Source organism: Phocoena sinus, chromosome 5, assembly GCF_008692025.1.
Source record: "Phocoena sinus isolate mPhoSin1 chromosome 5, mPhoSin1.pri, whole genome shotgun sequence".
NCBI classification, from domain to species: domain Eukaryota; kingdom Metazoa; phylum Chordata; class Mammalia; order Artiodactyla; family Phocoenidae; genus Phocoena; species Phocoena sinus.
The window spans coordinates 110,149,249-110,161,401 of NC_045767.1; the positions used below are offsets into that span (position 1 = coordinate 110,149,249).

Below are 12,153 nucleotides of genomic sequence, written 5' to 3' on the forward strand. Positions count from 1 at the left end.
CTTTCCTGAAAGTTATTACAAGCCCTTCTCTTCTTATTTCAAATAAAATATGAAGCAGTTTTGTGTTCTCTTAGCTGTTTACTAAATTTATAAATATAATGAGTTTTATAAGAGATGTTTTAAACAGTGACTTTTACAATTGAAACTAAATAAATATTTTTTAGGCATATTTCAATTCAGGTATACTTTAGAATATGAGAATTGCCTAGAGTTTTATTTACAGAATTATTTTTTAGACTTTATGATATATGATATATTATGAAGCCATGTTAAATATTAGTTAAAGGAAATATATTATTTGAATTTAGCTATAAACAATTTTCTTATTCATAGGCAGTTTTTTTTGTTTTGTTTTGCGGTACATGGCCCTCTCACTGTTGTGGCCGCTCCCGTTGCGGAGCACAGGCTCCGGACGCGCAGGCACAGCAGCCATGGCTCACGGGCCCAGCTGCTCCGCGGCATGTGGGATCCTCCCGGAACGGGGCACGAACCCGCGTCCCCTGCATCAGTAGGCGGACTCGCAACCACTGCGCCACCAGGGAAGCCCATAGGCAGTTGTTTTAATAAAGCACATATCTACACAAGTGTATACCTGTGAACTAATAGGAACGTCTTTTGTCGCGAGATGATTTATATCTCATTGGTTGCTTGCTATAGAAGTTAGTCAATTTTGTTTTAAAACCAACAGATTTCTTTTTATAATATTGAAAACGTAGCAGCAAGCCACACCAAAAATACATCACAGTCATACACTTATGACTCTAAAAATAAGAATTTCAGTGAGATACATTACCTGATACAACTTGGTATGCTTCAAATTAAGCTTCACAGTTTGAGTTTGTGATTTGAATAACATTATTTATTGATAGACTAGTCCATAATGCTAAGCTTTTATGTTGGAATAATTTTTAACAACATTAAATAAGTATGAATACTTTTCTAAAAATAAGAAGTCTCTGCTTATTAAAACTCTTTAGGATTTTTAACATTATTAAGTTCAGGAAACGTTTATTGATACCTGTTGTGTTTTAGGTACAGTGCTTGGAGCTGGGAATGTCATGATGAATTGCAAGTGGATCTTGAACCCAGCATTTCTGTTGAAAACTTGATTATGTTCATTCATTATTTATTGGACACTTATGTTAATAGCATCAAATATTTGGTCTGATTTGATACTAGTACATAGAATAATAATTCAGTAATTATAAGTATCCTTCCCAAGATCTAATTTGATGACATAAAAACTCAGTTGAAATAACTAAACAATTTGTTTACAGTTGTTACAGTAGACAATAAAATGTTGTAATTCTAGAAAAATTATAAATATTTCAAGTGAATAGTCAGTGTTTAATATTTTCACATTTGCTATCCCAAAGTAACATTTACATTGTATGACCTCCTTTCTCTGAAACGTTAAGTTGAGTACCTGTCAGGCCCTGAGTTACAAACATGACCAAGATAGACCCAGTCCTGGTCCTCACAGTGCTTACAGTACAAGTAGACTAATACTGAAATCTAAGCAGTTGATTGTAATTCAGTGTGACAAGTGCTGCAAAGTCTCTATAAAAATAGAGGGCAAATTCTGGTGGAAAATAGGACATCAGAATAAGTCTGTTCACAGTCAATTTAGAGGTAAACTTTACTGCTTGTTCTAAATTTCTCTATATATTTTAAAAATAGAATTCAGCATAATAATAAGATCTACACCTTTTTTTCAGGCTCTGGAGAGTGAATTTGTTTCCTGCCAGCTTCACCAGTGGATTGATCTCATTTTTGGCTATAAACAGCAAGGGCCGGAGGCTGTTCGAGCCCTCAATGTGTTCTATTACCTGACCTATGAAGGAGCTGTCAATCTGAATTCAATAACTGATCCTGTATTGAGAGAGGTAAGTTATCTGACTGGGTCTAACAGGTATCTGTAGGCCAGAAGGTATTAGATCTCATCTTCCCCATGCTTTCATTTTACTGATAATGAAACTGAAACCAGATGGGTAAAGTGCCCTTAAGCAGGATGGATAACCTTTAAGTTAGTGACCTAGCTGGGACTTGAACCCAGAACTTCCCTCCAACAAAATGTTCGACTCAGTATAAAATGAGAGCTTTTTCAATTTGAACCCATTAAGGGATCAATAATCATATTTCTAATTTTTATAACTTTGAAGGCTACTCACTAATTTAAAGAACTAGGAAAATAATAATTCATTAAAGAAATAAGATTATAAGCATAAATCTATTTAAATGTGATAAAACACATATTTATATATGATACATAAGTACATGTATAACCATATAGAAGTTAATAGTAAGAATGAAGTCTATAACTTTCCTACATCATCAAACTTGGTGTTGGATGTTACTGAGACTTGTTTTATCTTTGTCATTGATTTTCTTAAGTAAAACCCTCAAAACATGGTTTTGACAAATACAGTATTCACCAAAAACTGCATATAGCCTTGCTTTTTTTTAAAGTATTTTAATTATACATCCTCCTGCTAACATACATCATATACAAAGATGTATGTGTGTTCATGGAATTGAACAGACAACACCTTACACATCTGTACTATTTTAGAAGAGAACTTTATTAAGGAAACCAGGGAGTTTTGATTCATAGGGAAAGTTGTATATGACTGTAAAGGGAACATCGTTTGCAGTAAGATTTGTCGTTTTTCACCGTCACTTGATGTATTTCTTTATAACTCTACTTATGACCTGATCACGTTGACAGTATATGAAAGTACATATTTAACTATATTTGCTAACAGCGATTATCACCTGGTTTATGTGCTAGATAAAGAAGGTTAATACACAAACAAAAGCACTATGCACTCGATGCACATTTATCTTAAATTGCACAGGTTTTGAATTGCAGTGTTTCACTTTATTTTAGAACTGGATCAGGTGAACTCTAAAAGACTCTTCCAGTTTTTCAGTTGTTTGAAAATGTTCCTTTCAGGGGGCATTTTATTTTATTAGAGCAACAACTGACTGCATGACACAAAATATGCATAAGCTCCATGTATGAAATTGAGGTTGGAGCAAACATGCAAATGGTGTTACATAACTTCATTGTTAGAATAGAATTGAATAGGCCCATTTACTTTCTTTTTTATTGTTTTAACAGTATTTGAACAGTGGTTCTATTAATGTCCATAATTACTTTTCAGATATACCACCTGGTTCTGTTTTTTTGGGTTCCCTTGTAGTAATTATCCCTATCTCTACTTAGCTATTATATGCATGGAATCAATATAGATTTGATTTTGTCATGTCCTGTTTTGCTTACCATACCAGCATATATTATTTTATGTTGCTATAAAGTCTGTGTAGTTTTAATTTTGAAATTTCATAATATTTTGTAGAGTTGCTATGAAAATGTACTTAATACCGTTTCTCCCAATGTGGGATCCTATTTTTTTTTTTTTTTTTTTTGCGGTACATGGGCCTCTCACTGTTGGCGCCTCTCCCGTTGCGGAGCACAGGCTCTGGACGCGCAGGCTCAGTGGCCATGGCTTCCGGCCCCAGCCGCTCCGCGGCATGTGGGATCGTCCCGGACTGGGGCACGAACCCATGTCCCCTGTATCGGCAGGCGGACTCTCAACCCCTGCGCCACCAGGGAAGCCCCCTATTTTTTTTTTAAGACTTGTCTATTGGTGTGTCCAAGTCGATACAGTGATACTTTTCCTGTCATTAAAATTTGTGCAACATGTGGTTGATAAAGGATGGCTCTCTGTATCTGTGTGATGCTGCTAGTTAAAAAGTGAAACAGGGCTTCCCCGGTGGCGCAGTGGTTGAGAGTCCGCCTGGCGATGCAGGGGACATGGGTTCGTGCCCCGATCCGGGAAGATCCCACGTGCCGCGGAGCGGCTGGGCCCGTGAGCCATGGCCGCTGAGCCTGCGCGTCCGGAGCCTGTGCTCCGCAACGGGAGAGGCCACAACGGTGAGAGGCCCGCGTATCGCCAAAAAAAAAAAAAAAAAAAAGTGAAACATCCCATCAGCTGGATGTTTCCTCTATAGATCAATCAGTATAATTGGCTCTTTGTTTTTACTCTGGATTGACCCACCCTGCTTCTCACACACATCAACTATTTACCAAAGCAGTTTACCATATACTGTTTACAGTACAAGCTAAAAGAGCACTGTCCAATAGAACTTTCTGTAGTAATGGAAATGTTCATTGTATCTGCACTGCCCAATACAGTAGCCACTAGTCACAGGTGGCCATTGTGCATTTGAAATGTGGCTAATGTGACTGAGGAACTGAATGTTTAATTTTAGTTAATTTTAGTTAATTTAGTTAATTAACTAATTTTAGTTAATTTAGACATGGCTAGTGGATACCGCATTGTACAGGGAAACTAGAAGACTGTTGTGTATCTTTGGTTACCAAATTTTCGAAATCCAGATTCTGGGCAGGTGGTCAGACAACGGGACAATAAATGTTTGTTAAATTAACTTGGTAGAATATTTGAAATTGGGCATAGTCCATTTAGACATTAGATATGTAGTTTACATACATGTGTAAACCAAATTATATTTTTTCTTTCACTTAAAGTAACATGTTATGACTTCAAATATTGGTTTTTATTGTGGTAAATAAATATACAATTTACGATGTTAACATCTTTTGAGGTATAATTCAGTGGCATTTAGTATATCCATATTGTTATGCAACCATCGCTACCATCCATCTCCAGAATTTTTGTCTTTCCCAAACTGAAACTCTGTATGCATTATACAGTAACTCCTCATTCCTCCCTGCCCTCAGGCCTTGACAACCACCATTCTACTGTCTCTAGGAATTTGACTATTCTAGGTACCTCAGATAAGTGGAATTATACAATATTTGTCCTTTTGTATCTGGCTTATTTTATTAAGGTTCATCTGTGTTGCAGCATGGGTCAGAATTTCCTTCCTTTTTAAGGCTGATTAATATTTCATCGTATGTATATACCACATTTTGTTTATCCATTCATCTGTCAATGGATATTTTGGGTTGTTTCCACTTTTTAGCTATTGTGAACAATACTGCTGTGAACATGGGTATATTAATACCTGTTTAAGGCCCTGCTTTCAAGTCTTTGGGATATATACTCAGAAGTAGAATTGATGGATTATATGGTAATTCTATGTTTAAATTTTTGAGGAACTGCCATGCCAAATAAGTTTTCAGTATTTATTTTTCATGATCAGCCTTTGCTAAAGACTATTTAAAACTTTTGCTGTAAGTTTCTTTTCTTCCCCACATCTCCAAGTGGTTAATTATTAGCAAATTAAACTTTAACTGGAGAGCTTTCCAACTCATGGCACCCTAATTTTTTTTTTTTTTGACTGCACTGGGTCTTCCTTGCTGCACGCAGGCTTTCTCTAGTTGTGGCGAGCGGGGGCTACTCTTCATTGCGGTTGCACAGGCTTGTCATTGCAGTGGCTTCTCTTGTTGCAGAGCACAGACTCTAGACATGCTTCAGTAGTTGCGGCGCGTGGGCTCAGTAGTTGTGGCTCGCAGGCTCTAGATCACAGGCTCAGTTATGGCACATGGGCTTAGTTGTCCTGCGGCATGTGGGATCTTCCCGGACCAGGGATCGAACCCACGTCCCCTGTGTTGGCAGGCAGATTCTTAACCACTGTGCCACCAGGGAAGTCCCACCCCTTAATTTATTTTTATATTATATGTTATATAAACATGTATTATATATTAGATTCAGCATTCACTCAAAAAATGTGGCCTATGGTGTATGGTGGGTACTCAGTGTTCTTGAAAGACTATATCAGTTCATTACTTTAGCACTATTAGCATTAATTCATTAATATACATTAGCATTATTCATATAAGTATACATATTTGCTTTCTGAATGTTATTGAAACAAATATGATCTTTTATCATAGCCATTCCTTATTATAATGCTGAATTTTGTGACACAATGCAGTGTGAAACAGAATAAACAAACAAACAAATGTGGATTTGATTCCTGGCTCCAGTGCCAACTAGTGGTGTGACTTAGCTCTTCCTGAGATTCCGTATATGGAATTGCTACGATAACGCCCACCTCATGGAGAATTAACTGTTGTATAATACATGAAAAGGCCTGCCATGGTACCTATCCCATCATAAGTACTCAGCAAGTGTTAGTTCCTTCCCTTATGTTGTTCCCTGTTAAACCCGTGGGTTAGAAAACACAACTATGAAAAAGAATATGTGGGCTTCCCTGGTGGCGCAGTGGTTGAGAGTCCGCCTGCCGATGCAGGGGACACGGGTTCGTGCCCCGGTCTGGGAAGATCCCACATGCTGCGGAGCGGATGGGCCCGTGAGCCATGGCCGCTGGGCCTGCGCGTCCGTAGCCTGTGCTCCGCAACGGGAGAGGCCACAACAGTGAGAGGCCCGCGTACCGCAAAAAAAAAAAAAAAAGAATATGAATTACCGATTGCATCATAGAAAGAATCATAAAGTGTTAACACTGGCGAAGTTATTAGAGATTGTTTTTTAGAAGATTCATACAGAATTCATTGTAAAGTGAGGCAAGGTGAAAACAGAAAACAAGAATAGGTCATTAATTTTTTTCGACAACCTTTTACTAAACCTAAATTATGTAATAAGGTTAAAGAGTTGAAAGGCAAGTCCCTGCCCTCATCAGGTAGAGTTCATTGTCTAGTGGGGAAATATGGATAAGTAAACAGTTATAATACTGTGATAAATTCAGTGTAGAGATAAGTACACTGCATGCATGCACAAGCGTGGCGAATAGGCACTAAACCTAGACTGCCAGAATCCAGCCATGTTTTTTGGGAAATGAGAGGCCGGAGCTGTAGATTGAAGGGTGAATAAGAACATTGGATAGAGTTGTGAGCAAAGGATAGCTACACAGAAGAAACTGTATGAACCTCCTGCACAATGTGTGAAAGAGATCATGGCTGGAGATTATGTTTGTGGAATGAGCCAAAAGTGATAAGGGGAAGCACGTAGACAGGAGCCAGAAAAAGTAATTTTAATGCCATGGAAAGTAATTTTAACTGCATTTTAAGGCAGTGGATTGAAGGTTGGAGGTTGGTGACATAACCATGTGTGTTTTAGAATCTGTCTGAAAGAAGGCTGAACAAATAAGAACTGAAAAGTCCTCATTGTATTATTCTAAGAGTCATTAGAGAAGGACGCTTAGATGGTAGAGGACTGTGCTGTGAGTGGGAGGTGAACAAGTAAACACAGTGAGGAAAGGAAATAATGGAAGGGAAAACTTCTCACTGCTTTATTAAGATATAGTTCACATATGATACAATTCACCCACTTGAAGTATACAATACAGTAGTTTTAGTTTATTCATGGAGTTCTACAAGCATCACCACAATCTAATTTTACAACATTTTACAACATCACCACAGAAAGAAACCCTGTACCCATTACCAGTCACTCTGAGGGAGATTTTTTTTTTAAATGGGTAGGTAATTGTGTTAACTGGAAAGATCCAAAAAGAGAGAAGCACATGAAACATAGGAGAAAGAAAGCATGAAATAGACTGCCAAGCTCTATGAGGAAAAGGAAAGGAACAAAATCCAGAACACAGATAGATAAAGCACTGGACAGCAGGAAACAATACTCCCTTGTCTGTGGTTAGAGAATGGAAGGTTAGCCTGGGGACTGGTGTAAGTAAATGTGCATGAATGAGGTGGAAGGGCAACAAGATTATGAGGGTTTTTGCCAAAAGTGAGGTAATATTTGTGGAAATACCTGACATAATGATAGGTGCTTAATTGATGCTCAATAATATATAAATTATTATTTCCTTTACATGTTTTTCTCTGTTCTCAATAGTGGGAGAGTAGATGTAGAAAAAAGTTGAATAGAGAAGGGGTGTACGTGTGTGTGTGTGTGTGTGTGTGTGTGTGTGTGTGTGTGTGTGTAATTATACATGTGGAGAGAGAGATGGGGTTTGGCCATGAGAGTATGGTGGAATATATAAAAAAAGATTGAGGGACTTCCCTGGTGGTCCAGTGGTTAAGAATCTACCTTTCAATGCAGGGGATGCAGGTTAGATCCCTGGTCAGGGAACTAAGATCCCACATGCCCTGGGGCAACTAAGCCTGTGTGCTACAACTACTGAGCCCACATGCTCTGGAGCCCGCCCACCACTAGAGAGAAGGCCATGTGCCGCAACACAAGAGCCCATGTGCCGCAACACAAGAGCCCACGTGCTGCAACCAGGACCTGGCACAGCCAAATAAATAAATATATATATATATTTTAAAAAAAGACAACTAGGAGCAACTGTAAAGGGATATAAAAGAAGATTTTTCTTTAAAAAAAAGAATTGAGAGTGGAAGAGTGGTTGATGAAATTGTTAAAGGGATATTGTTGAAATGGTGGATCTAGGCTGGTTTGGATAAATAAGACAGACTTATAAATTGGGAAGGTTTATTCTTTCATTAATTATTCATTCACTTATTCAACAAATATTAATTTTGTTCAAGGTGCTAAAAATACAGAGATGAGCGAGAAAGTCAGTCCAAACCCTTTCCCTCATGGAGCTCACATTCCAATGAGGTGCACAGAAAATAAACAATAAAAACTAATTTCAGTTAGTGATAAGTGCTGTAAAGAAAAAAGGCTGGGTTACAGAATACACAGTGACTTGGGAGTTGAGCAGTCTTTCAGAGAGGTTGCTCACAGACTGCCTCTGTCTTCATAAAATGTTTCCTTCCACACGTTGAGAACAACGTAAATTCGTATAAGCAAACCCCGGGAGGCAGCTCCCACCGCTCTACTCGGGCCAACCATGTGCCTGTAACCCCAGGCCAGGACAGCCTCCCAAGTCTTGTGAAGTCTTGCTAGTTGTAAAGCTTCCTCTGTCACCATCTTCTAATTTACTCTCCACCCCATCTCCAGGCCGTACCATTTTTCCTTCAGAATCTTGTTCTTCTAAGAGGCTTTAACATCCCTAATACTAGGAAACTTGTGCATACACTTGGCTTATATTGAAACATTATCCCTGTGAAATCACAATAATGGTACCAGGATGGATTTTTGCCTCTCTAGTATTAAAAGCAGACTAGACTAGACTTATTTCTGGTCACTATGATATACTTGGTTCAATCTGGGACACTTAGGTGTCCACAAAGTCATACACAGAGGCAGGCTCTCCACATACAAGTCGTGTATTCACTTACTACTTGGGAAAAGCTCCATTCCTCTTGAGAAAGTTTTATTCTAGAGTGAATGATTAATACATATGGTGCAGTAAGTGATCATAAAAATAATCTCTCTATAAAAAAAGCACTAAACAATAGAAATAATAACCATAAGAGGAGGAAGAGTAATCAGAGAAACAGCCTGCAGCACATTAAACTTTTATGTTGTTTTTAATTTTTAGAAAACAGCTGGGTTATCAATATACAACTATGTCTGTATTCGCATATGTCACACACCAGGAAGAATTATTTTTCAGGCAAATATGCTTTTCCTCCCCCCACCCCCAAATATCTGTGACCTCTGACTAGAGGATATATTCTTACCTTGAGCTCTTTATTCTAACAGACCTTTTTACTCTTCATTATTTCTCTATTTCCTTGGGGTACCTTTTTCCCTTTTTCTCTACCTTTACCACTTTTAATCTACTCTATTTTCCTAGCATTACATATATGTTTTTATAGACAAGGTACAAATAAATAAAAATTGGTTATTTTCTCATGTTTAATTCTGCTGAATTTGGTTTGACTCATTCACCTTTCTTCCTTCCACCAGCATTTCAAAAAAAAAAAAAAAAGAAAAAAGAAAAATTAAAAACCATGGAAAGAAGAAATTTAAAAAGAGAAAAAAATTAGGTTAATTGAATTCAGAGTCAGATCTGAGTAAGAATAAATACTTTTATTAAGGAAAAAACCTTGTTCCAAATTCACAAATTAAATTAATGATGAGTTGAATATTAACTTTACAAAATAATTTTTCTTTTCCTAAAAAATGTAAAATAAGTATTTTCCTTAAAGAATTTCTTTAATATATTCAGAATATAATTGTATTTATAGGCATAGTTTCTAGAACAACTCTATATCCTTTCTTATATCCAGAGTTCTATCAATTATCATGTAAATGATATTTGCTATATCCAAAAGTTCAGAGCTCAGTTAGCTATTCCTTAGTGTAAAACAGTTCACTGATGGAGTTTTATTAGGTCAGAAATAAGTGTTTAAAAATTGTAAGTACAGTGATGTGCTCTGAGTGAGATGTGTACACTACATATCCGAGCACAAGGGAGAAACAGCCAACCCAGATTTAGGCAGGAATGACCCACCTGAATATAATCCTTAAAGAATGAGGAGTTAAGTAGGTGAAGCAGTGGAAAGCAGAGAACACAGTGTATGGGAAGGACCACTGTATGGCGCCATGGCTGGAAAACAACATGTAGGGAGTGGCACGGGGGGAGGCATAAGAAATTGGTGATGAAGAGCAGTTAGGTTGATGGTGACTCCAAAGCACATTTGGAAACCATTTATGTCTGTCATTAGTCTAAGCCACCGTCATCATCTCTCCCCTGACTAGCATTAGTAGTCCTGGTCACCCTTTTCTACCCTTAACTACCTACAATCCACTTTCCAGAGAGCTGCCAACGTGACATTTTAAAACTGTAAATCAGATCACATCCCACCTCTACTTAAGCTTTCCTATTTCACATTAAACATAGAATAAAATTCTGCTTGGTCCACACGATCTGGTCCCTGCCTGCCTCTCTGATCTCATGCCATGCCGTTCTCATCCTCATTCGTGTGTGCTGTTTCACTGACCTTCTTTCTGTTCCTGAGCCTGTGAAGGCTGTCACTGGATTAGCACCTTTTTATGATAGCCATTTTCTGACTACCCAGATTTCACATGCGGGCTCCTTGTCATTCGTGCCTCGGCTTGAAGGTCATCTCTTCAGCAAGGGCTTGCCTTCATACATCCAATCTAGTATCTTTTGTTATTAATTTAGCTTATTTAAAGCTGAAGACTGATACATATGATACAGATTGAGACTTGAGTCACCTTGGGCATAGTCAGTTTCATAAATGTTCTATGTGTACTTGAAAAACAATGGGCGCGCTACAGTTTTTTAGGAGTAGAGGCAATTTTACCGTATGATATGAGTGATGACAAGTGAGGAGTGTAATTAATGAATGTGATTTTTGTTATTAACATTAGTTATTGTTCTGTGGTATATTTGAACTTAAACTAAAGAATCCCGTACTGCTATTCTTTCTCAGTTGTTATGCTTTCTTTTTATATTTTTCCTATTTCTACTCTAAAACTACCAGTTCTTACTTCCTGTTACCAGGTCAATATGTCTGCCTTTTGGGCACCTGTCCTCTTACTCAACAATTAGCTATTTTTTAGATGTGATAGCCTGAGAAACCAAATAACCAGATATGATAGAACTAAATTTAAAGTAAATACATAGGTTTTGATTACTTCCTCAGCTACAAAAGTATAAATGATAGTAATCAAAACTCTATGCTCTAGTTCTAAGCTTCAATGGAACAGAATAGAGCTTCCATAAATAGGCATATGATATATGAGAATATACGATAAAGGTGGTATTTTAAATCACTGGGAAAAGGCTGTCTTATTCAACATGTGGTGTTAAGACAGCTAACTAACTGTTATAACAAAAATTTAGATCCCTATTTCACATCTTAAGGTAAAAGAAATTACAAATGAATTACATGTTTTTGTTTGGAATAAAGATTATATTGTAAATATAAAAAGTGCAACTACAGAACTTAGAAAGTACTGCAGGTGAGTATTTTAATAATTTTTGGAATGGAGAAGGCCCATTTTATAAGTCAATATCAAAACCAAAAGTCATTAAGGAAATTGACATATTTGTCTACATAAAAATTGAAGTTATTGTACATCCAAAAAAAACAACAAATGACAAAGTTCAGGAACGGCTAATTCACAAAAGATGAAATACAAGCCACAAATGTATGAAACCTCACTAGAAATCAGTGAAATTCAATTTAAAATCCAACAGCATTTTTTACCTATTAGATCATCTAAAATGAAAAATAATGAAAATTCCTAATGTTGGTTAGAAACAGACATTGTCATATATTTGGTGAGGATAAAATAGATTGAATTTTTATACAATCTATCAGTTTTTAAAGTACTCACCCACTGTTTACTTAGAACT

General features: G+C 37.1%; 1 protein-coding gene across 3 annotated transcripts in view; it reads left to right on the plus strand.

The window, feature by feature from the left end:
• Positions 1-12,153, plus strand: part of LRBA (LPS responsive beige-like anchor protein) — a 753,999-nt gene that overhangs the window by 680,113 nt on the left and 61,733 nt on the right. For all 3 annotated transcript variants that reach the window (XM_032633582.1, XM_032633583.1, XM_032633584.1), the window contains one exon: positions 1,719-1,886. In XM_032633582.1, coding sequence (XP_032489473.1) covers positions 1,719-1,886 — 168 coding nt within the window. The remainder of the gene's footprint in view (positions 1-1,718; positions 1,887-12,153) is intronic.